Source organism: Diorhabda carinulata, chromosome 1 (genome assembly GCF_026250575.1).
Source record: "Diorhabda carinulata isolate Delta chromosome 1, icDioCari1.1, whole genome shotgun sequence".
NCBI classification, from domain to species: domain Eukaryota; kingdom Metazoa; phylum Arthropoda; class Insecta; order Coleoptera; family Chrysomelidae; genus Diorhabda; species Diorhabda carinulata.
Window position 1 is genome coordinate 28,543,811 of NC_079460.1, and position 27,595 is coordinate 28,571,405.

Sequence of the window (27,595 nt, forward strand, 5' to 3'; positions counted from 1 at the left end):
TGAAAAGAGAACATGTATACGTGCAGTGCAAACGAATGTACCGTTCGTCGAGGGGGTGGATTAGGTGGATGCTGTTTTTGCTAAATCGATAAAGAAGAGGGTGGATAAGGGAATCTAAACTGGATAGGATATATTACAGATTATAAGGAATATAAATAAGGGAATCGATAGCAGCTGATTTCATTTAAGGTCGATGTTCTTTAAGTGATGAATATGAATAAAGATTATGTATGTATCGTATGATCCGAAAAATAATTATTTTCTTAGGCTTTGATCTGCTTGGTCGTAACCATGTCAATGTCAGATATAGTGTACATCTTTTATTTTAAAATCAGAAGTTGCATGGAGCTAAATCTGGGAAGTAAGGCGGATGAGGACACACAGGAAGACTTTTACGATAAAAGATTCGCGAAAGCGACTTATAATAGGTGCGTTGTCATTTTGAAGAATACATTTGTTGGTCCAGGTTTTTGCTCACAAACGTTCTTCACGCCCTTGGAAAATCCGGAGTTTATATTTGTTTCCCTTTGAACGAACTCTGATTACTCTCAAAATCTAAGATAGTAATGACTATGACCTTAAACTTCGATATTTAGGATATTTATGCATGAAGCAGTAGTGCATTGTGTGTGTGAAGTCGTTGACAGCTAGATTATGAGCGTTTTTGTAGTGGGATTGTAGGAGAACTAAACACCAAAGTGTTCTAGCTTTAATATATTTCCGGTATTCGATTACTTGAGCATTATATATATATATATATATATATATATATATATATATATATATATATATATATTATTTCTGGAAAAAAAATTCTTACCAAGTGAGCTCTTAATATCAATTTTAAGTACAATATGCAAATCAATTTGATAGAAAATTTATGCTCTTAAAATTGACGTCACAACCTACTTCAGTCTATATAAAATATGACTTGGCACTTACAATTTGTGTAATTATATCAATCAATAGATCACCTACATTATAAATATCAAAATAAAATCAAAATAGTTGTCTTAACAAGAAAAAATAATTATATAAAACATATAAAAACGTCTATATTCATTTTACTTATACAATTTTCGTAAGTTTTTGTTGTTAAATTTTCGGTCTTGATTACCTACAACAATGATTATCAAAATAATAAGAAAGACATCTCAATATTTAGAAAAAACAGAAAAGTTATTAATAATTATGAATAATTTAAATTTCCTTCACTTTTTAATTCTTAGAACTTTTTATGTGTTTTTGTTTTATCCTAAGTTGTGTTATTTTACAATATAAGTAACAGTTGATTAAATTATTCATGGATTGTCTTGATTTTAGGTCTCTTTTGATTGCAAATTAGTTATTGTAAAGAGAGAAAACATTAACGTTTAGAACTACATATTTCATTACTTTTACCTTTTCAAAAAACTATATTCTATCAGAAGAGACAAGACAATTCATAAATAATTTAATAGAGGGCTTTTACTTATTTTTAAGATATGACAAATACCAAAAAAAATTATTTAGTGTGATTTATATATTCACATATTATTCACGAGTGTATAATGAAGGTTATTATTCACGAGGTGAAGTTTACTGCCACGAACGCTAGCGAGTGGCATAAAATACCGAGTGAATATCAACTCATTATACGCAAGTAGAATATTATACTATCCACTACTACCAAATATTATTGTTGAAGTTTTTTTTTTGTTGGAGAATTTTGTTACATTATTAAAAACATTATTATTCTATTCTAACAAATATTTCATATGTATGTACTATGTACTATGTTCATTTAAACATAGTACATAGTTATTGAAAATTATAATAATCGTATATCTTCATAATAATCTACACAAAAATGTATGTATTAGTTTAGGAAATATTGGGTATTTACTGTTACAAGAGGATGGTATTTATTTATAGTTATTAATAATCTGTTTTGCCGGTTCAAAATTCATATGCCATGTTATATACTTTCCTTGACTTCCCTCAATACCTAAATTTGATGAGACAACTTCGGCAGCTTCTCTTATTTCTGATGTTATTAAAGAAAAGTCACTTCCATTTCCTATATCCATTTATAAATGGTTTTTTAGTATAATATAATATAAGATATCAAAACACTGAGAAAGTTAAACACACAATAATGTTGACTGGTTTGATTCAAATTTATATTGTTTCAAAAAGTACTTCAATTTATAAATCGTTTCAAAAACCATAAACCGATATACGACAAACACATTCAATGTCGCTAATAACTTAGTGTTAATGATCAGTGCATTTAAACTGCAGGTCCCGCGTTCGACTCTGATATAGGAAAATTTAGTTTTTCAATTTTTTTTATTTGTATAGAACCAGTGTTTTACATGATAAAATTATAAAAACAGAGTTTTTATAACAAAACAATATGATACAATTAAAGCAAAAAAGCAATGAATGGATTCATTAATCACTGTCATGATTAATGGGTATTATTAAGATCGACGTAAGCAGACGTATAATAAGTATATTATACAACAGTCGAGGATAAACAGGATTTTATTTTAATATTCATGATATAGGTGATCTATTAATATAATATAATAATGAAAATTGTCAATGTCAAATTATGTTTTGATAGAGACCGGTCGAAACGTCAATACTTTCATTAATTCTAAAAACCAATTTTCCATTAAAGAGACCTAAAATCAAGACTATCAATAAAATATATATGGAAAATAAAACGAATTATATTCATTTCAGTTATAAGTTAATTAGTAAATAATTTTAAGATTATTACCGCTTCGACCTAATTTCGGTAATTATCAATGTCAGTTTATATTTTGATAACAACCGAAATTAAATCTAAACGTCAATAATTTTTCCATAAAAAATATTGTATTCATTAATATAGATCTAGAATCACACGCTTAAAAAAAATATGCCCAAAATTACCCTTCACCTAATCTAGGGAGATATAAATTTGATCCTTAATCGATATATCAACAGTGCTCAATTTATTGTTAGGACTATTTCTATTCCGGCTTACTAAACAAAATAAAAACTTACCTAATAGTTTCGACAATTTCAATAGCTCCGTCATGCTTATCCTAGAATTTAAAAATAAAATTATAAAACACAAATAAATCACAATGTAAGTAAATTTAGTTAATTTCGAAAATGTTATCTTGTTGGGAGTCTAAAATACACGTTTCAGTGTTCCTGAAATTCTTTTATGCATGTACTTATCAAACAAACGAACTGAAGGGCTTTTGAAAAAATACAAAGATATTATTAAAAGGAGACAGACCAATATCATCGAAAGAAACAATAGATGACCAATACTATACTGATTTATTGGCACGTTTTGAAGCCGAACTTAAGAAAAAGCGACCACATATGTCAGTTACAATTTATTGCTTCGACCGTCAATTCACAGTAATCAGGGGCGAGAATGATCTAAAACATCTTCTTAGCGATCTTGAAAACGTGTCAACTGCTCCAAAACACATGCATTTAATAAAAATTACCTATCATACACTCCTTTCAATAGCGAAACTTTACGTTTATCCAAATTACACGTGAAATTTCACAATTCGTTGCTCCACTGTTACACGTAACATTTTTTTCGGGAAAGCGAATAAAGGTTATGGCTACAGGTTTACAGAAACAATAGGCACCGCATTTGTAATAGAAGTTTTCACGGCAAGAGCTGTTGTTTGCTGTGTCATGAGTATGCACACTTCTTCAGTAACGCTTTCAGTTTCGTTATTATATAGCCATACCTCGTATACTTCATCTACATTTTTTGCTACTAATAAATAATAAAAATACAATAAAATTAAACGCTATATTACAATTATAATTAAAGTTCAATTTTTAATCTTTTAAATATTGATTTCTAAATTTATATCGTGGCTACAGGTATATATATATTCTTTCAACGGTCACCAGTAACGAAGTTTTCAATTGGCGAACACCTCTCCTGGGAAATCGAAATCCTTCTTTCCAAATAAAATTATGACATTTCTTGCACGGGTTTGAAATAAACGTGTTGCACGGTGTGATAATCAATGGATTAGTGAGCCCGTTCTAAATTACATTCTAATTTGAATGGAGTCATTCAGTGCCAAATGTCATTAAACAATGACTTATTGTACCTCTTGATAGATATGGCGTTTCACAATTTCTACTTGCGCACAATTATCCAATCAACTCGATTTTCATATGTTACATCTAATCAATGGTTTAAGCACTAACCTATAAATACCCGCGGCAAGTTATGAAATATAATTCAATACCAATTGATTCAGCCACATTTTTTAAAATGTAAGAGATTCTAAATAAAGGACGATCACTTGAATTTACTTTTCAATTTAGCTACCCAACACTTTAACAAGTAGATTTTAGATAAGAAAGTATCGTCAGTATTTCTTGTTCAAGACTGTACTATTGTTATCTTTTTTAAAAAACTGGCGTATAGTAACTTATAAAGAAAAACGTGATTTATTACGTAAAGTACGTATAATTTTCAATTTATTATGACGTAGATTGTACTAATGTACAATCATTGGGGCCATGCACTGAAATAGTAAATTGCAAATATCTCGAGAGCGGTTGATATTTTGTTTATTAAATAATTTCTCCATAGAAATGAGGAGGCTATCTTTCTTAATTCTTAAACCGAATTGTTTCTATGGATGAGACTTGGGAAACATTTCTACGATCCAGAAACAAAGCAACAATCGATGGAATGGCGACACTCTGGTTCTCTAAGACCTAAGAAGTTTCGTGTTCAAAAATCTGTTGGAAAAGTTCTTACTTCAGTTTTTTGGGATTACCAAGGAGTAATCATGATTGATTTTTTGGATAAGGGTAGAACAATAACTGGAGATTACTAATTGACGTTACTGACCACTCTACGGGAAAAAATTAAAGAGAAAAGACGCGGAAAGCTATCCAAAGGTGTTTTGTTTTTGCAGGACAGCGCCCCTGCACACAAATCTCATGTTGTCTTGCAAAAAATTCGTGATTTAGGGTTTGAATTACTAGAACACCCCCTTATTCACCAGATTTGGCTCTGTCCAACTATCATCTCTTTCCTCAACTGAAAAAAAGTTTAAAAGGTCGTAAATTTTCTTCCAACGAGGAGGTAATAAAAGCTATGGAGGTCTGGTTTGCAGAGCAAGAAGAAATATTTTTTTGGAAGGTCTAGCGACGTTGCAGGTTCGCTGTAATAAACGTATCCAATTAAGAGGAGAATATGTTGAGTAATAAAATATTTTGATATTGAAATTTTGTTTGGTTCTATAGTAAGCTAAGTATTTTTCAATATATCCTCGTATGTCCAGAGCTATGTCAGAGAGAAAGTATTGCGAAAAAAAAAATCAAACTGTATTAGTCGCTCGAAAACTAAGGGGTAAATTGAATAGTTTTGATTACACAAGTAATAATATAATAGATATGGATGAATGAATATGAATTTATTAGGTAACTCATGTAGTTATTAGTGAATGTATTTTAATATCTGGTTGTTTAGCTATTGCCTTATAAAAACTTATCATGTACATTATTCAATTGTAATAAGAAATTGTTCAAAATGAAGCTTGTTCAATATCACTATCATATATCATCATATCATATATTTCACTTTTCGATTCAGAAACATCACACTAATTAATACATAATACAATAATAATATAATGGTTTGAAGGGGATAAACTAACGAATGATGTCAGTGAGTCTTTACAAACGTAACCAGGTATGTAGTAATCATTTTCTATTATTTCATATGAATTTGTTACTTTAAAATTGAATTAACTAGGTTTTCTTTCATTTCATTGCAGAAACAGACAGAGAAGACGACATTGTTAACGATGAATCCTCGGACTGAAATTACAGTGACGACGAATGATGACATTGATGAGAATGATGAAAATTATTGAATTCTTAGTTGAAAACAGTTATTTTTTCTGTCAATTTTTTATGTTTTAAAAAATATCTTTCGTATAATAAACAATAAAATATTAATAACTTGGAAATTTCAATAGAAATAATTATAATTAATTTCATAAATATAAGAAATGGTATGAACTAAATGATTAGAATTTTGATATGATTGATATTTTCTTATAAAATTTTTATTGATTATAGATAGGAAAATTTATTATTCAGACTATAATAATTTCAGTTAATTAAATTTTTTGATAAATTATGAAAAAAAAAATAACTAAACTGGATAACCGATAGTTTGCTCTGTCTCACTCGCACCATTTGCTGCATCTGATCTCCACTCTCCACTTTCAATGCGTCTGGCAGGATGATAGAACCCACAAAACTGTATGGCTACTGAGGCAACACAGTTCAATAAATTTCTGAATAACATATATTAAAATCGGCTTTCATAATATAAGCATAATTACCAAACATTATATTTTAGGGGTGTCCAGCGGAGAGTTGTAACAATACTATGTGTCTGGCAATGGGCATCGCTAGTTTCAATGCTATTACGAATAAAATACTTTAAAATTGAGCTAGATAAATTAATAATTTTGCGATAAGATTTTGTAAACCTTCGTTAACTGTTACCTGTCAAATGAACCACGATCCAAGTTTCATCGGTGGGGATTATTCTTACCTGTGTTGGAGACAAACATGGCGGAACTTTCACGTTTACGTACGATAAGGAAGGTCTGGCCCTCACGGCTCTTGTTCTATAAAGTTTGAAGCTTATTTAATAACATAGTCCGATAGATCAACAAAAGATCACCCAGGCGTAACGGTAGATAACCAATTGAGTGTAGTCATAGACCTACGCGTCAAGTTGCATTTCCTTGTTTCTGATACAAAAATATTAATAATAATTAGATTTAAATATAGTATTCCTTTTAAAAAAAACGAAGAAATTAAAAAATTAGAGCTGTCATAACTCGAATAGTGATGACAAAATCCAAAATATTCGCAACTGAAACATAAAATAAAAGTGTTTTTTCTCAACGATCAAATCAAGCGTTTAACGAATATGTTCAAACTTATGCCTGCGCACAGCTTTCATACAAAAGCTTTCTCTTGAAATAGTTTGTTTTTCGTCTACTCAGTACTTTTTGCTGAAGAATCTCACAAATACTAAAAGTAAAAAAGCATTAGTACAGGCTTGTTCTAGTTCTCCACTGTTAAAAGGGTAAATAAGTTGATTTAAATCCATTGATGAAATCTGTACTATGAAAACTATTTAATTAAAATTTCGTTTGTATTAAAACAAATTATTTTCGCAGAGAAACTGAAACTAAATCGTTTCAAGGGGCAAGTGGCCAGTCGTTTAAGAATTAAAAATGAAGTACCTAGTTAGAAAGAGGTTCAATTATTACAAACTGAAGCTTGGGTTTATGACCTTGATCTTGGCTAGTTTTAAAAATAAGTAAGAGTCTGAGTTGTTGCAGATCCTCTCCAGGTTAAAAAACAACCTTGAAGGTCTTTATGCACGTTTTTAGTTGAAAATTCACTTTCACATTTCAATTCAAAATAAAACGTCAAAATATTTGATTTGCTAAACCGGTTATTTGAATACATTTATAAAAACGTTTAGTAACACCACTCGAGTCAATGAAACGATAACAATGTACAGAATTTATCAGCTGAGAGTAGTAAACACCTGCTACGAGATGTAAATAAAAAAAGCAATATTTTTAGAGCACAAAAAACAAATTATTAAAGATTCAAAATAACAAACTAGAAATTTAGTTTGAACATAATGTATGCGACAAATTTGCATAGTTTTTTCATTTATTTTGTAATCTAGGCCTTTTCAATGAATCGATAACGTAGTCAGCTGAAGCTAAATAGTGGTCATAAATTTTTCAAATTTTTTTTTAATTTACAGAAAAATTTAGTACAAAAAATTTTAACACTATAAGTAGGAAACTTTTGTTTGCCAAAAACAACTCTGGCGCCCTTCCATCAACTATAACTAGAATCCACCCCTTCCTCAAGCAGAAACTAATCGACTGGTGAGTATCAGATTCTCTGAGACAGTCTTAATTCATCTTATCGACCACTATTGCAATTCATTCACATTTCTCACTCCTTTCTTCAATTAAACAAATAGGTTGTTGCAAAACTTCGTTCTTTGTATTGCAATAATCTTTGTCTCTTATATTTCAATATATTCACGTCACTTCATTTTTCAAGAGAACAAACATTTCAAAAACAAGACGTTGTAGATAGTCTCCACTTGTTAGCTAGCTTCTTACTATGACTAGCAGGTCATGTTCGCCAACGTGTAGGTTCGACGACTAGCAACTAGTACATCGCGTCACGTGAACGACGTGACGTTTAAGCTTAACATGATTACCGGAACTTAATTTGCAAATTATTTTGTGTTTCACTAACCCATACCTGGTGGTTTAATTATTATAACACCTAATGCTGGTGGCAAATTCATTGACCCTCTCAGTAAAAATCATCACGTTGTAATGTAACACTAGTAATACATTGAGTAGTTAACAGACTATTTTCTGGTTCCGCAAATGTTTCAATAAAATAATCAAAGTTGAAGATCGATGCCAAGAATTTTGAATGGAGAGAACAACCAAGAGTTTCGGAAATGATAAATCTACGAGGTTTGTCCCAGAATCATCAAGCCTATTTTATATACCCGTACGAGAGACCTCTGTGGGAAATGGGTGTCAGCAGTAAGTCTTCACAAATTCGTTAGTGTGCGTAGTTATCGACAAGATGTGTTATTTCGCGAAGGGCAGGTGTATGGTTACATTGTCTTTTTGGCGCATTTTATTATATATTATTATACAAAGTGACAAGAATATTAAATCCACAAATTTACATCAACTTTTGCCTCAATCTCCGGCGGTCCCGGTCTGGAAATGAATGATTATTTTTTCAACAGGTGGCACTAGAATTCAAATTATCTATTAATTATCACCTCCAGTCTTTTGAGTTCAGTTCATTACCTAATCACTAAATAGTACACATTATATAACTATTGAAAAGCAGATGTTGGAAGTAAACAAGACAGCTGTACTGTTTTTTTTTTATACATTATTTTTAACAAACCTTGAATATCTACACTTGTATCATTACTTTGAATGACATTAAACAGAAGTCACTTGTCGCTAGTATAATTCAATTTAAATTATGATGAATTGGAAAATATATATTCAATAGAATTTTTCTTAGATTTCCGTTTTGACTTAGCTAAATGTGACAATCTGACTTATCTAAATAAGAAAATAATATACAGAACTTAGTATATACAAATATATTATGGAACTCCTCAAGCATGTTGGAAATGACTTATTTCATAATCTTGTATAGGTTTCATGATATGACCCCCGTTATAGTGGCATTTACAACGTCTGATCTTCGAATAGATTTTTTCTGTTTATGAAATTTCCCTCCACCTACACAACCACCAACAAAAACAACTTTGACGTTTTAATACACTATTAATGTTATGATATTTATTAACTCGTTGAATAACTATAACCAAAAAACATTAGTACGAGGATATAATGAAAAATTCTTAGCCTACTATAGAACCAAACAAAATTTCAAAGTCCACAGCTTTTATTACCTCCTCATTGGAAAAAAAATTACGATATTCTAAACTTTTTTTCAGATGAGGAAAGAGATGAAAGAAATAGTGATAGAGAGCAACATGAGATTTGTGTGCAGGGACGTTGTCCTGTAAAAACAAAATACCTTTGGATAGCTTTCCTCGTCTTTTCTCTTCAATTTTTCCCGCAGAGTGGTCAGTAATGTCGAATAGTAATCTCCAGTTATTGTTCTACCCTTATCCAAAAAATCAATCATGATTACTCCATGGCAATCCCAAAAAACTGAAGCAATTGTTGCTTTGTTCTGGATCGTAGAAATGTACCCAAGTCCCATCCATAGAAACAATTCGGTTTAAGAAGTCTACATCGTTTTCAAATTGAGCACAGATCAAACGCGATGCTTCTACCCTTGCACGCTTTTGGTCAACATTCAAACATTTGGGGATCCATTTTGCAGCAATTTTCTCATGTTCAAATTGACGTGAACTGTATGAAATATTCAGTGCTTCAGATATCCGTTTTAGACCAACTCGACGGTCTGATAAAATCACGTCATGAACTGCATCGATATTTTCGGGGACTGACACAGAAACTGGCCGATCGGTCATCATCTTCAATTGAAAATTTACCACATTTGAAGCTTGCAATCCAATTTTTCACGGTCGCATACGAAGGGCATTGATCACCAAGGGTATTAAGCATATTTTCGTAAATCTGATTGCCTCTTAACCCTTGATGATGGCTCGATAATCCAATTTTTCGATTTTCAAAATTTCGGTGGACATCTTGTTTCTTTTAATTTATTGCGTATCTCTGGTTCACTTTTTTGACGTCAAACTTTACACTGACACTTCAACAAGTTATTGTTCGTTGCTATGGTAGCGCAATATTTTGTTTATCCATGGAACTGGTCTAGGCTAACTAGATATCAATACATCCTCGTATATGAGATGGAATAATTAACAACAAACTAATCGGTCCATTCTTCAGAGAGAGAAACTTGAATGGTCTAGCTGGTCTAGAATATAAGAATTTACCTAAGAGAGATGAAAGAAAAAATGAAGTAAAACTTAGTAGATGTGAGTTGGAAGTGGTAAAGAATTTAGAGTACTTACCTAAGTGTAATATAATGAATGATGGAAATAGAATAAATGAAAAAGTAAAAGAAAAGATGCGGTCAGCTAATAGAAAACTTGGTACAAATAGAAAAATGTTGAAGAGAATAAAATGGTATTAAAAACAAAATTTGAATTACATAGAACATTAATAAGACCCATCATGACATACGCTACAGAGACAAAGAAAGAAGCCTAATTGATGTTGAGAATATAAAGAAAAATATGGGTACAATTAAGGAGCTGAAAAAGGAAAATTTCGTATGTAGAAAAAGAACAAATAAAGAAATAGAACATGTACTCGAGGTAAGAATGAACATATAATAAAAAAGCTAGAGTAAGATGGAGGGCTTAACCGGAACTGGAGTAAAAATGATACATGAGTGGATTAGTTGTAGATGGATTTTGTATTAATAAATCGTTTTAGATGTTTTCAGTAGAAATCACCACTCCTGTTGGTTCAAAACAATACAGTTTATACCTGAGTTGGCTATGATATTTCCAAACCCAAGTATTTTCAAACGCGTTATAATTTAGAAATTTCTTCATTTAGATTCCATACTTTAACAATACCCCAACCAATAATGTTTGGCAGCAAAATGGAGGAATCCCATCTCATTATGCGTACGCCGTGAAAGAATAATTGAATATTGGGTTTCGTAGTATACGAATTTATAAAGCAAAATTCTAACATTTCATTCAACACTTGAAATTTCTAAAAGCAAACCTACTAATATTTAAAAATTAAAAGATACGATTACCACAGAGATAAGAAAAATTGAAATGTTACAAAGTGTACTTGAAAGTTTTTAAAATCGTATGGCTTGTAATGTAGTAAACGGAAATCATTCCAATCATCTGCTGTAACTGTCTTAAATGTTCCTTATAACTCAGATGTGGCACTTTTTTCAACATTGATGCCATGTTGAAAAAGACTGCCACATCTAAAGACTTGTTATTGAAGGTTTTCTGCTATAATGCGGAAATTGTTCACTGCAACAATTTTATTAGTAAATTTTTTACAAATTTACCTAAAGAAATAATTAGAAGTTTTCTGGATATATATAATAAGCGGAAAATTATGTGTTAATTAAGCACCGTATTACGAAATTTTCCGCTGTGCAAGTTTTTGAGAAATTGGCTGTTTTCCTAACTTCAGAATAAAGTTTTTCCTATTCTTGCATGGAATTGGCAAGATCACGCCTGTTTTCGGAGATTAAAAGGGTGGGTACTAAATAACAAAGTGCTCGACTAATACTAATTAAATGCTATCGACTAGATGAATTTTTCGGAGACGTCATGACTTTTTCAGATTTTTCTTAGCAGAACACTATTATTGGCAAGAAATTAAGTACAGACTCGTGTGGCCTCGTTAGAGTTTGAACAGTTAAGTGCTCGAATAATGCTAATTGAATGCTGCACAATAAATAATTTAATGATAGTGTTCTGTTAAGAAAACTCGAAAAGACATTTTTTCGACGGCTTTTTTCTCTTCTAAAACAGGCGTGAACGTCGCCAAGGCCATGGAAGAATATAAAAAATTTTTCCTACCCTTGAACAACGGAGCATTTTATTATGAAACCATTCTCCTTCGTTGTTTATGGATTTGATTTTCATTGCTCAATTGCCAATTCCTCAAAAACGTGCACAGCGGAGAATTTCGTAATGTGCCGTAGTGAGCACTAAATTTTCCGCTTATTGTTTTTTCTGTCTACCCATATTGATCTGTTATCTTTAGTGACACGAAGCCATAATATTTAAGGAAAATTTCATCAGAAATATACAGAATGTGTTGAGGAATTCATAAATAGAAAAATATAGAACGATGTATCTAGAATACCAGAGTTCATAATATTTTCAAAATAAAAACGAAAGATCTGACGACAATATAAATCCCGCCTTAATATCGGCCTTATTACAGTTTCAAAATCTATAAAAATGATCGAAACTGTTTCCGTGATAGCTGAGGCGCTCAAAATTTAAAACTCACTTTGTATAATATTCTCACAGACCAATAAAAATTTTGAATCCAAGTTATTTGTTAATCTGAAATATAATTGGAAAACCCGTGTAATGTTAATTTCCTAGTAATTCGGAAGTTCCGGAGAATCGAAATGTAGGTAAATGCCTATCTGTCGTTAGCCGCAATCTAAGTTCGTCACGTGTAGTTTTTGATAGTTTGCCAGTGAGATGTCCTTCATTGCACAATTTATGTATAGAAACTTAAAATAGATGCGTAGAGTTATTTAAACATAAATGTGAATCACACATTCTGACACATACAGATTCTTGGCATGCTTTTCTCAAGAAACAATTAGCGTTTCATCTAATATTAAATGAATTTTTCAAAAATTTGTTCATACAATCAAGGTTTCTATTTACAAAAACCTATGATTTACACTTTGTATCCGTAGGTACTAGGAGGAATATAAATTATTCCAGAACAAGTATAATATCTGGGAAATACAAGGTTCAGAGACTGGCGTGTATCACAGGGTCCATGAAGAATAGCAGCAGTGGAAGTCATGCCAATGAGGCTATGATAAGAATGATCAAATTTATTTTAAGAAAAAAAAAACTTCTAAGTTTTGCTAAATGACAAAAAGAAGAAGAAAACACATACTTCTACACGAAAGTTCTAGCACAATTCAATTTGGACTGGTACACATCCATCTATGAAGAACTTAGGTGACGGTACACTGTCACTTGACTGAATACTATATGTTATCATAAACGGAAAGTTGATACATAAACTTAGTGTAATCTATGCATATTTCTAAGATTTTTAGATTTTGAAAAAACAAATTCTATAAAAAATTCAAGGCCATTGACATAACGACCTAACATATTAAATGTAATGTCATTTATAATCGAACCAATAAATATTCAGCTACATTCATAACGACCTAGCATATAAAAATTTGAAGTCATTAATAAACTAACCGAAAAATATTCAACGTCATTCACAACAACCTAACCTATAAAAATTCAACGTTATTCCTAATCTAACCAATGAAAATTGAAAACAATTTCTATAGTAATCAGAATCAATATTTCTATCAGTCGTCAATTTGAATATTGAATTTTGAAATCTATGAAATTAATGTTTTTACAAGAAATTACACAATTCAAAACCGCCGCAAATCTTAACTAATTATTGTAATTAAATTTTATTATTGTTATACAAATTTTTATAGTGTACTTGATCATAATTTCAGTCCTAGATGATCAATTCATAAGTATTCGAAAGCTCGGAATATATTAAAGTTAGTACACTTTGGTGTTTAATTTTGCCACATTCCCAATACAAATATATATATATATATATATATATATATATATATATATATATATATACGAACAAAAGTGCTAGGATCCCGAAAAGACAATCGCCACACATTTATTACCCCTCCCGCCAACGATATACTTCCCAAGCGCGCCAAAACCAGCCAATAGGTTCTCTATAATTACAAGGTACAGGCCACTAGCTCCACAGTTACCTGAAGACCAGCAGTGAGTGTGTTGGTTTCAACAGTATTCTTGATGATAATCAATCAGAAAAAATGGTGATTCGTTGCGTGGAGTAGGCAGATTGAGACCACGGAATCGCATAACTTCTTACCAATGAACGAATTACCACCCTATCCCCACCTTTCTCTTGATAATGGCTCCAAAGTGGGGGCCGAAATGTCGAGAATTTTTAAAATTCCAACGCGGTTCAACCCGTGAACCTAGTTCTTTTGTTCATAATCATGACGCGGAAACCGTTCTTTATTAAACTAAGGAGGTAATAACAGTCAACATAGAAAAAAAAAGTACTAACAAAAGCCTGTATGAAGAGAATGCTCCAGAACGTTACAATAGGCAATGAAAAACTAAAAAGAGTAACAGATTTCGCCTACCTGAGTGTACAGCTTACTAAGGATGGAAACAAAAACCCAGATCAAAAGAATCAACAAGAGAAACAAGGTATATGCTCTCCTGCACATATTTAGATCTAGAAACCTACATATAAACAATAAAGTCAAAATATACAAGAGCATTTAAAACCTACGTGAGGTCGTGAAACGTGGGTCTTGATACAAAAATTGGTAGATTACATAAATATATTTAAAAGAAAGATATTAAGTAAATATAAGTACAGCCTGAAATGTGAGAAGCAGGCCATATAGTGCGAATGGATGAACAGGGAATGCTTAGATAAGTGTTTGAATCGAATTTTGAAGGTCGTAGGCCAATTGGAAGGCCTCTAAGAAGATAAACGGAATTCCTAGAGTTTATACATATTTTATACACTCTGATCTTACTTAGTATGCTTATCATCTTGTTTTTCCATATTATTTCTCTCGAATATCTGTTAACCCTTGACACTCTATCGCTTGAGTTCTTGTTTCCTCTATTAAATCCCCCCAACTTGATTTTGATACTACAAACATAATTGAATTTCATTTTATTTTGTATTATGATGTTGTCGACAGCTAGTTTACATATAATTGGATCTTTGGCTATGACCATTGAAATACTCACAGCCCGTTGTCTTCATCCTATATGTAGGCGCAGCAGGTCATTTTTATTTTGTGCCACTGGTTCTCCATCATCTATATAATACTTGTAATAAACATTTTCCCATACTGTTACCTGGATTGATATTTTCGACACTTTTTATAATTATTTCCATGACAGTATTAAATATTGTAGGATTAAGGTCATCTCCCTGACTTATCCCGTTCATAATCTGTACTTCTTTGGACAGTTCCATTCTGGTTTTAATTCTTGTTATATTTCTGGATTTTTCCTTTACATATGGAACTTTGAAATCATTGTGTAATATTGTGGCGCAATATACAAATTATTTCATTTGAATTTTTGCCCAATTCTGTATATTCAAATGAATCTAATGATTTTATACAGCACAAGATTGATTGCGAGTATTAATTTAACTTTCATGTGAAGTAGACATACTCTCAATTCTAAGGTAATTTCGTTCTTCTCATATGAGCTTTGAGTACTTTTAATATTTTGCATGGTGGTATTTATATGACATTTGGAAAAACTGGTGGCCAGTGGGTTTTCTTGTGTGGATCACTTGGGCTAATTTTGATTTGTGTCCCTGTAGCCTTAGTGGATATTGTATCTGGATTCTTATACATCTGTAATTTGAACGTATCTTCACCAAATACAAATATTGTAGAGTTGTAGTTGAAAAGCACTGTTTGAGGTAAGTATATGTGCTTTTATTGGATATTTGGTACTAATAGTTCCATAAAATTGGATGATTTGTTTAATTTCATTATATTTCATTTGCACTGTATAAGTTTTTATTTACTTGACATTTCAACTCAATATTTATTAAAAATCACACTTGAAATATTTTAAAGATTTTAAATAGAGACCAGTTTCAATCTTAAATCTGGTCTATGAATCAACATACTAAAAAAACCAAAGACATTTATTTGGAAAAGATTTATTATCAAATCCAAACTTGTCATATTTCATAAAAAGTTTTTAAAATACACAAATTATTCTTTTCATTGTAGCTACTTTTAAAAAACAGTCACAGATTTTCCAGACCATCCAACAGTTTCAAGGTCACCAAGTTATAATTAAATAACAGGAAAATTCCATATAAACGACCCTGCTAAAGACTGAAACTTTTGACAAACATTTTTAACCGAAAACTAAGTAATCTTTCTAAATGGATTCTATGGATTTTATTTCTGGGTGGATATGCTACCAATGTCCAAGCTATATGAATTGGTATTAAAAAAGAAATTAAAACCATTTATATAGAAACTCCTGATGATCCCTAACTCCCAATTTCATTTTAGAAAACAATACTACACATTTAATAAATTTCAGTCCAACTATATTCTGGAGAAAAGAAATATTGTTTTACTATGTTTCTCGATATTAATCAAGCTTTTGACAATATTTGGTACCTGATTTACAAAGTATGAAGAATAATTTCCTTTGATTATAATTCATACATGTGACTTTCACATATTGTTAAAACACTTGCTCCTAGTAAGAGTTAATAATATCCAAATCCAAGAAAAGATGAAATATCTTGACATTCATTTGGATAGTGGACTTGGAAATACTAAAAAGGTTTCAAGCTAAAATGTTGAGGTTTAAGTATCTCCCATGAACCATCATTTTGTACTAAACAACATAATTTCAGGAGATCTCAGTTTTAACAGAAAAAAGAAATAAAACAAGTCTAGAAGCCAATCCAAACCCCATTGTTATGGGCCTTAACAGAATTAGTGCAACTTAGAGCCCTGAAACATCACTATACAGGCGACTCCCTATACAAATTTCAATGTTTATTTTTTCATACTAATACAAGTGCTCTCTAGTTATAATGAAACTATAACTAATGTAAATATATGTATTAATTGATGAACTTCTTTCTACAAGTAATTACATGAGCACACTTTTATAAATGAAGTAAGTCAGCTATTGAAAAATTCACTACAAACTGAAAAGAGTTGATCATGATAATAAGTATAAAATATCAAATTTAATGCAACAGAAAAGACCCAATAACCTCAGTCTAAATTTACTGTTTCTTGTTGTAAAACAAAAAATTTATTGATTGTGAAAGTGAATAGTAGCATAGAAAGAGCATAATATCTATTTTAAATTTTATGGAAACAGAGTGGATAGAATATTTACATTAGATAACCTAATTCTATATATAAAAGTTTGTAAGGTAAAATTTTTTTTATTCAGTTCAATGGTTTAGTTTGATTATAATTCAAATCATTATCAGACTCAAAAAATTGTTAATAGTACAATTATTTTCTCAACAATAGAGAAAATAACATTGGTTTTTTAAGAAGTGTATATATAGACAACAACCAAACGTTTTTTGAGCTGGCATTGTTAAATATGAGGAATTGATATGGATAGGAGAAAAAATTTGCACTTTTTGTTGTTAACTTCTTACAGTAAAATTGATTGTGTTGCTCCAGTAACTTAATTGAAAAACAATGTCAGTTCATAATTAAGTTATGTGTCATAAATTATCCACAAGAGCAAGAATAAGTAATTTTATATTTGTCTGTAATGAGTTGAGAAAGAACTCAAAAATTCTGAAATTTTAGGAAAATAAAAAAACACTCATTTACTAAATATGAGTATTACTAGGAGCAATTAATCGATAAACACAAGCTCATAGAAGTCAAGTAGTGTTTTTATATTAATGGTAAGTGACATTATGTTAATGTTAGGTAATAGTGAATTCAGCATTATCACATCTAGATAAATTTTTATAATATACTGTGATTAATCTGTTTTATTTCACATTCTACCAAAGCACTGCTTACTGGAATGGGCCCATTGCTGTTCAACCCTTTTTGTTTTGTCTAACATATTTCAACCCACATCGAACATGTACAATTTCCTGTTTCAATATTTATTAGAATATGATTGGATCTAACTTATCTGTTATATTAACCATCAATTAGTGCTGACATAAATTGTTGGTAACAGACATATTGTCTATGATTAGTAACAAATTATCGGTTTGATCCAGATGAGTTATGCTTCTATAACTATTTTATCAAGCCATGACAATGCTGGGTTGACCATCAATTAACGTTGACAGGAATTTTTGGAGATTTACTTGTTGCTTATAGATAGCAGCTTATTATCAGTTGAATCCAGTTGACTTATACTGCAGTAATCAATTGATCTTGCCCTGAGAATGATGAATTATCATCTATTATCTAGCACCTAACTTGTTGACTTATGTAAGCTTGTGCTTTCGAAAAAATAGTTCCTAGTCTCCTTAAAATAAATAATATATAGGCCAAGGACGTAAGATGATAGATGATTGTAAGTTTTAGATATTCATAAATTTAAACACAAAAATGGATTGGACCCTTTCAACATCTATTGTGGAGACCACACATAGTGGTTCAATATAGATGGTCAGTAAATCTAATTACTTTCAGAATTATTATTTGACTGATTTTTCTGTAGATTCACTAAGAGAAAACATAGAAAACATCTATATATTATTTACAAAATTAATTGAAAAACAAAAGTAATATGAAACAATTTGCATAGGGGACACTATATATAGAAAAATAATCACTAGACAACATTGATGAAAAGAAATAATATGTAATAACTGGAATAAGTAAACCTTATCTCTAGATAACAAACAGAAGGTCCAAGGTCACTTTAAAAATGTACCTTATCAAATATTATAGTTATAGTCATAGTTGAAATTTCAATTGAACATACATCAAATTTTGACAAGGAAAATGAAATCGATAATATTCAGTTAATTCACAATTTAAATTTGAAAACGTTTTTTCAGCTGTAGATTGATTTAAATTTGACATGATTCTACAATGTATAATTGAAGGGCAAATTTATAAATATTTATACCGAAATGTTGCAGGAAATATAGAATCTCCCACGTTTCGAACATTATTTTTAGAATATATTTTTTGTGGATAAGTGCCACTAAATATATAAGTTATTTTTAAATGAACCTGCTAACAATTAAAAATAATCTCTATTAAATACAATATCAGCCTCCCACGTAGCAAACAAAAGTTTAATTGGGACGAGGATTTTAATAGAAAATACTACGGTGTAACGGCTAACGTTCTATTCAATTTTTGTTATGAAAATAAATATAAATGAAGTAGGTACCGTTGAAACTTTCATTTACAGTAATTTTGTCAATAAGATTGAAGCATTTCTTATGTCGTATCAAAATCTGTTTGCATTCTAAACATTTCCACAATCATGTCGTTTGGGTTTTAGAAAAAATCAACCAATTATATTAACTTACGTTTCCACGACCAGAGGTTAACGGCCAGGTATATAATACGGGTTCAGCCCCAGCGGGAGAATGTAGTTTCAACTCCATTATCCCAAATTAAGTGATGTTAGCTAAATGAAAAATCGTCACTTAAAATCTTCACCATTTGAACTATTAATTCTACTACATAACACTTCAAACACACATTTTCACGGGAGTTTATAGAGCTCACATAGCAAAACACGCCATCGTTCAGCGACCAGCGTACACCTTGCGCGCGCAGTTTCATTTACAGTTGTACCACCCTAAAATTCCTCAATATCTATTTTATTTTGACAACACACAGAATTCATTGGCTTTTGTTCTAGCGAAGCTGCCAAGCTTCAATATTTGGCAATAGAAAGAAGTAAAAAAATATAAGATTTGAGTATGATTATTTTAAATATATAAAGAGAAATATATAGTTTCTCCAACAGATTCATTTCTATGAAGCGTTATTCATTTCCATTGAAATATTGTATAAATGGTAATGATAATCTAATAAATGGTGGAAAAAGAACCAGCCAATTAAGACACTGTTCACAGCTCGAAAAAAATAATTTCTCTGGTTTTGCATCTGTGAATGACGAGTTTTCCAAATCACAGCCTTATCAATTTATTTGAAAAAGGTGAATATTATCAGCATCATAAAGAGATTTCAACATGTAATTCTGATATGTCTAATTTATATTTAGAAATATATGTTCGTGTTTATGGATTCCACATAGATTGCAACTCAGTTTTATATTTATTTATTTGGAATTATTAGATATGTAATAATTGAAGTATAAAAATTGGAAATTTGATGTATATTAGTAAAAGCATAAAAATCTGACTTTTGAAGAATACTATACCATTCTATACATACCACCATTAAAATACTTAATTGAATAGACAAATATGAAAATTTATTTTTTTTATTTATCTATAAATATAAATTAAGTTTTTGCTACAAAATATTTCTAAAGCTTGGCAACAACGTTACCAGACGTTTGAATGTTCATGGAATATCAATATTATCTTCCGCACGTAGGCCTCCTTGCATTACATTTCCTATTATACTATGCAACCTATGCAATCATGTACTTTGTTTTTGCATCTGTGTTTAATGACATGGCATAATTGTTGTCAAGATTTTTCTTTCCAATTTCAGGCCAAGGTCTCTATAGTTACAATTTGCGTTGTAGGTATACATCAACTTTATGTTTTGGCATTACTAGCTAGAGTTCAATGAACGCGTTAATTTAGTTTTTTATAGGACATGAGTTTTGTAAAATTTTACTTTCCCGTAATCTGTATAAACAAATGATTGCTAGGCGTAGTTATTGCAAAATAGCTGAAAGTATGTGAACATATAATATGACCATTGTTTATTCTTCAAATTTACTAAACATTTAAGTTAAAGAAAATAATTGGGATGTTCACTGCAAAATTTTAGTTAGAAATTTCTGATTAACATCGTTATGGTAAAATGCCCCGTCAAAACGAATTTTCCAGTTCAGGAATTATTGACAAGGATTTACTGGCAAACGGATTTTGGTCGTAGGGAATATTTAGAATTTTTTCCAAATGAACAGCAACCGTGGAACATATTTCTCTTATATCTATAATATGCCGAAAAGCAACTAAGTGACTGCAGTTAAGGCGTTAAAAAGGAAGCACTATCTTTTTCATTACATAATTAATATGAGGTTTTCTTAAAAATCATTGAATTAACATTATAATCTCTGGGTAAGATGGAGCTGCATCCGTTTTCATGTTGGCTTTTAAAGTTCCTTTGCGATTTTCAATTTGATGAATAGAACATGGAATTGAATTTGTTTAACTATCGTGAATTTAGTTCTTCGGTTTCTCATTATTCGGTACCATCAATTAATGGGCCATTCTGTAAGTGATTAATAGCATTGGAACTTCACATAAAATTACCCTTATTAGCGATACGAGGGGGAGAATATTGTGTAAAACTTGAAAAAATAATGGTTTAAGTTGTTAATTAATGAAATCGAAGTTCGATATAATGATAAAATTAATAAGAATCGTTGTGAGTTAACTAAGTACATAATTTATCAACATAAAAATATCCATATATCTATAATTAATTTAAGCACATTCTCAATTTAAATTGTCAATAAATAATACATTACAAAATTATACATCTCACCTAGTAAATTTTAAAACTATAATTTGAATAAAAAAAGGTGATAAACATCTTATATCTGATTCCATAGACTTAAATAAAATTAAAACATACTGCAGGCTATCTAATTGAGACATTATAAATTAGTGAATTTACATTATTTTATGTGACACCCCTTATTTTTAAAATTTTGGGTAAATATTTATTTATCACTGCATAGAAAATCTTCAGTTATATAATATGGGGAATATCTAATGAAGTTTGTAGTTTTAAATGTCAATCGTAAATAAATTTTTAGGTTATGTTTATTAACTGATGAAAATGGATTCAAAATATAGTGTCCCAATTATTCCACAAAATTCATATCAACATGAAACTATTATTCAAATAGCAGAAGTGTTGAATCATTTAACTAATGTCAGTGAAGCTATATTTGGCCAAATAAGCAGGCGACTAGAAACAAATAAGGCTAAACTATCAGATATATCCCATAGAGTGGATACTGTCAATAAAAAAATTAACACTCTCAGAGGCGCAAAAAAAGCTACACAAGTATTTTCTAGTAGTAAGTACCCGGCTAGTGATATTAATAAACCTTATGTTTCGGCGTTTCACGATGCACCCCAAGTTTTTTTAGAAAAGCAGAATGTTAGATTAAAAAATACTTCAGCAGCTCAAGGACCTTTAGAAAAATTACTGTTTTACCATGTTAATATTCAACAAAACACTCATACTAAGTTAGACGGACTAGGACATACTCCTCAAAGAATCGAGTTTGTTAATGATTTATTATTGTACAATTCTGGCAAGAATGTGTATAAAGATTTTGTAATTAGTGGGGAATCAAACATTCCACAGTATATTAAGGAAGATGAAGAACGGATATCAGAGATAGGTAAGTCCTATCAACTAATATTTGCTGGTACTAGAATGTACAATAATAAATAGTCCCTAAAGTTACATCTATTTAAATTCTGTGACTGTGAGTAAGGTTGAAACATGTTTAAATTACTATTTTAAAAATAGGTGGTGCTCCACAATCTATCAGTGAGAGATCAACATTGTCAAAAGCTCAAAAGCAAGATTACTTTTATTCTCCTCAAATTGGAGAAGTGCCTGCCTTGGATGTACCGTTGGATTTACCAGACCTCCCTGGAATAGCAAATGATCTCCACTATGATAGTGACCTTACTTCAAGTATAGCCCCTTCAGCTGATGTAGCTCCGTCCATATTAGAGCTAGATTTTGATACTAGCAATAATCTACCAAATATTCCTCAAGAAAATGGAGAATGTGTGGAATATAATGACATTCCTGATCATAAATTACCTCCTGTACCTCAGGTATGTTTTCTTTTATTCTTATCTTAACACCATAGTTGTTATGTTATGAATATTCAAATAAAATAGATCTTTTGATAGATACATTTAATACTAGATTATCAAAGCATATATTATCATATTGAATATGTAATTTCAAAAGAACATACAACATGTGAAAATGCACTTATGTATTATTTATATATTTTATAAATAAGATGCTCTATTGTACTAATTGATGGATGTATACTACAAAAGCATTTCCATGCATGTGTTAATATATACTGAGGTTAGTTAATACAGACAACCTCTTCCTAGATTGGTCCTGGTTCATTGAGAGGCCTGAGGACCTTTGTGTTATCGTTTATTTATCACAATTTGGTAACTTGGGCAACTACCCAACCACGTTCCATCTTTTTCCCTTTCATAGCCTGTTTTTAACTATTTCAAACCCAAATAAGTTTGTACTTTTTCTATTTCTAATACTGCTATTTCTTTGGAACAATTTACTGTGTCGTCTCGCAGCATTTCTCCTTGTTTCTCCCTTAATGTAGGGCACTGGCAGAGCAGATGCTTGATAATCTTTTTTCTTTTACACTCTTTGTAATAGTTGTCTGTTGTCACGCCCCATTTTTGGAGTCTTGTGCCAACAGTATAATGTAACATTGATCACTCTAAGGGTATTTGGATTGACTATTTTTATGAATCTTATTATGTATCTTTTTTCATTGATCCGTGTCAATAGCATCTTCTGATATTTCCATAGTTGCACTGTAACTATCTCTCCTCTCTTTTCACTTTTTGCAAGCCTATTTGCTTTAGAATTTTTTTCCACTTCATAGTACACAACAGAAGCTTACTTTAATATCATGAATCCACGAGTGGTCGTGACAGCTCATTACAAGTTTCCTTCCGTTGTTTTTGATGTTACTGTTTGTAAAGCTGCTTGGGTATCTATAAATTGATGTGTTTCTGTTCGATTCACCACTTTCCTGCAACAGTCTGGCCACCTTCTTCATATATCAGCAATAATAAAGTACTTTCTTTTTCAGCATTCAATATATTTTTGACAATTATACTTATTTATTATATTAATTGAAAACATCATTTAAATGGTCTTATAATTTTAAAAATGATTTCTTTGTTATTTGATTACTTGAAGTTTGTATTAAATGATATTAATTGAGTTTTTATTGAATAGGAACTTCCTCTTAAACTACTTTCTCCTCCAAAAGAAGTTGCGAAACCTGAGTTATTAGAAATTACGAAGCCTTCAGAATCCATGTCTAGTCATGTCAGTAGTGTCACTTTACCTTCTGTGGATGATGTTCGATCCAGTTTGATGGAAGCTATTAGAAATGCGGGAGGAAGTGGTAAAGCTAAACTGAAGTCTATTCAAAATAAAAAAGAGCAAGAAGTTGCCACCAAAGTACCTCAGGTAATAAATACATATATGCAATATATTACTAAAAATATACTATAAACTGTGAGAACAGAACTATAATTACTCTTTGTGTTTTATATAAATTAATAATTATTGATGACCAGACACACTTTAAAAAATTTTGTATACCAATGTAATCTTATTTGTTTCTCATTAATGTGTCTTGAACAGGGTAATGATTTTATGGCTGATTTACACAACACATTATTCATGAGACGCAAAGGAATTTCAGGAGCAAAACAACTCCATGATACTTCTATTGATGCAGATTCCACTTTATCACGGATATCATCTATGATTCCTCCACCTGAACCAAAACCTGATCCTGAATCTACATCAAATGATGAAGAAGAGTGGGATTGATAAAAAGTGAGATTATATTAAGGTTGTACAAAAACCTAATATAAATCACAAATATCCAAATTGTATGTGATGTGTAGTGTGTTCAGTATTGTTAGTTAAATCAACAGGAAGTCCAGGATTTACATTGTAAAATCTGATTTTATAATTTTTTTCACTGTAATTCATGTTTTGTTTAAAATTTAAACTATTTGTGTTGATGTATCTGTTTTTGTTCTAATGTCACATCTGTTTCAAGTAAATGAATATGTAAAACAAATAAGTCTTTGTCAGCTAAATTATGTTTTCATAGTGGGATTGTGACAAAAAAACTAATAGACAATAATACATCATATAAAGAACTTCCTTATGATCCAAATCTCAAAACAACTAATAATTGTAATAAATTATATCAGACTCCTTTCAAATCAATAAAACGTTTAATGATTTGCTATTACCACAGCTAAGTCTTATCAGGATTAGATGTAATAGTAATGTCCACTTAAATATATGTCTTACAGCTCTACAACATAAAAAAGTAAAAATTGCAAACTCAATAAACAAACGCCATTAGAATTAATAGGATTCATTTTTAACAATACATATTTTTCTTCTAATAATACAAATTGAGGTCTTCAATATCCCTTATTAGCAGATTATGTTTTGGACCTTGTAATATCTGTTTTATCCTTCAAATGATTTTTCATTAAAAAGTATGTAGATGATATAATTTTATCCCTTCCATATAATGAAACTGATAATTTACTAATTTACTTCAATAGTTTCGATCCTCCTCATATACAATTTACTATAGAAAATGAGAATACTGAAAACTCGTTACTTTTTTTATCACTAAATTTATTAGAAACGAATATAATGAAATTTTAAATGGTTGGTAAAGGAAACCAATTAGACTGGAAGATATATCAATTATTATTCATATCAGCCACTAAGATTAATTTAATCAAACAGATAAAAAATAGAGTCCTCAAAATTCATGATTCAATATTCTGAAATCTTTAAAAGACACAATATTAAAATAGCGTACAGTCGAACCCTTAATATTCAATCTATTTTTACTAAAATAAAAAACACCTACCAATAAATTACCTAACATAGTTTATGAAATTACTGGTTTAAATTGTGACAAGAAGTACGTTAGTCAGTCAAAGAGATCACTCAACAATCGGATAACCTCTCACAAAAGCGATAGCAAATTATATCCTGTCGGATGTTAATTAGCGACATGTGACACGTCTATCACGGAGATGAATTATTATTCTGGTCACAGTTAAATATATATATACATTTTATACCAAAACACATGGGATTTAAAAAAAAATTCCTAAAGAATATGTACTCGTATTTATTTCGTTAGATGTGGTTTCTTTATATACAAATATTCCTATTACAATTGTGAAAAATATAATAATTAAAAAATGGAATAAAACTAAAGAATAAATAGAAATAATTTAAAACGAATTTATAAAAGCTTTAGAACTCACACTTATAACAACATACTTCAAATATGAAAATGGAATATACAAACAAATTGATGGTTGTGCTATTGGAGCTTCCATTCAAATGTTATAGCACAACTAGTAATGGAAGATCTTGAGGAAACTGTACTAAGCAAACTTGATATAAATATTCCATTCTTTTTCAATTATGTAAATGATTGCATTACTGCCATACCAAAAAATAAAATTCAAAACATGAATAAAAAATTCAATTAATATCATAGAAAACTTCAATTCACAATCAAAATCGAATAAAATTCTCTTGATGTCACATTATATTAAATTAACAATAACAGAATGGTACACGAAACCAATTTTGATATTTGAACTTCAATTTGTGTCATCCTATGTTACAAAAAAAATCAGTGATAATAAGTTTGGCTGATAGATCTATCCAACTATCAGATCCTGATTAGATGCTTAGTTATTGAAAAAGCAAAAACTGCATTAAAGGAAAATAATTAACCGGAAAAAATGATAAACAACATATTCAAGAAAAGGATAGATAAACAGATACTACAATCAATTAAGAAACAAAACAGAAACTTAACGTCAGAACATAAAACATTTTTCCTTACCATAATAATGTACAAGGACTTTCCCAACAACTATCACATTATTTCATTAAAAATATTTTCCTAAACTAAAATCTTAATCACCAGAAAACAAAAGAAGTAATATAACATACATAGGGCAGGCATTTCAGTATTTAGAAAATAGACTAAAAGATCATCAATACGACAAAAAAAAACTGCATTAACGAACTATGAAATATCAAAACGAAGAATTAATTCTAATAGAAGAATTTTTCGAAATGGTTCGCATTCATAACAACGGAAAAGCTTTAATTGATAAAATAGATCTAAATAATTTAATATTTTACATGTAAAAATTAATCTTTCTTGTTAAAACAACTTTCTATTTTAATTTTATTCTTTTTTTGAGTTTAAATAAAACACATTTTGATAGTAATAATAATTTACTTCCAAAGATCACATTATCACTTAAGTTATGAATATATAAATATTTTATTCACAAAGACTGATACAAGTTAAAATATAAAGACATAATAAGTAAATATTATAAAACGTAACATAAACAAAAGATCAACCATTCCATAGTAGAAAATCACAATATTAAAAATTAAAAAAATCTTGTCCTTAAATTTGTTTGTTTCACAGGTCAAGTACATACAAATGGACATAGAGCAATGGTTACAAGGTTAAATAAATCTTCAAGCATACTAAAAATAAACAGTTGATCCACAATATTTAATAAAATAAACAGTTGACGCAGAATATTGAAAAAAAAAAAATAGACAGTTGATCCTTACTTTAAATGGGGGTGCCATGCTA

At 30.1% G+C, this 27,595-nt stretch overlaps 2 protein-coding genes across 6 annotated transcripts in view; one reads left to right on the top strand and one right to left on the bottom strand.

Annotated features, from left to right (window-relative positions):
* The window catches only part of LOC130898096 (histone-lysine N-methyltransferase, H3 lysine-79 specific-like), a 69,322-nt gene extending 49,556 nt beyond the window's left edge, over positions 1 to 19,766 (bottom strand). The window contains exons 1-2 of one of the 3 annotated variants that reach the window (XR_009059849.1): positions 19,473 to 19,701; positions 3,040 to 3,080 (exon numbers count right to left, since the gene is read on the bottom strand). Coding sequence is in view for 2 of the 3 variants with exons in the window: in XM_057807177.1 (XP_057663160.1) it covers positions 3,040 to 3,080; positions 19,473 to 19,550 (119 nt within the window). In the remaining variant the exon portion in view is untranslated. Of the gene's footprint in view, positions 1 to 3,039; positions 3,081 to 19,472 lie in introns of all 3 variants that reach the window. The other 2 variants (XM_057807177.1, XM_057807249.1) reach the window with 2 other exon arrangements.
* A 1,978-nt stretch (positions 19,767 to 21,744) lies between these two features.
* Positions 21,745 to 25,000, top strand: LOC130895369 (WASH complex subunit 1). Of its 3 annotated transcripts, none has more exons than XM_057802627.1 (6): positions 21,745 to 21,812; positions 21,917 to 22,183; positions 22,256 to 22,513; positions 22,645 to 22,961; positions 24,139 to 24,375; positions 24,553 to 25,000. In XM_057802627.1, exons 2-6 carry the CDS (start codon positions 21,934 to 21,936, stop codon positions 24,742 to 24,744), a joined length of 1,254 nt encoding a protein of 417 aa, XP_057658610.1. In that variant the 5' UTR covers positions 21,745 to 21,812; positions 21,917 to 21,933; the 3' UTR covers positions 24,745 to 25,000. The 3 variants fall into 3 exon arrangements, with proteins under 3 accessions (XP_057658610.1, XP_057658600.1, XP_057658594.1); XM_057802617.1 differs by having other exon boundaries at positions 21,758 to 21,812; positions 22,247 to 22,513; XM_057802611.1 differs by having other exon boundaries at positions 21,795 to 21,812; positions 21,917 to 22,513.
* Positions 25,001 to 27,595: the final 2,595 nt, after the last annotated feature.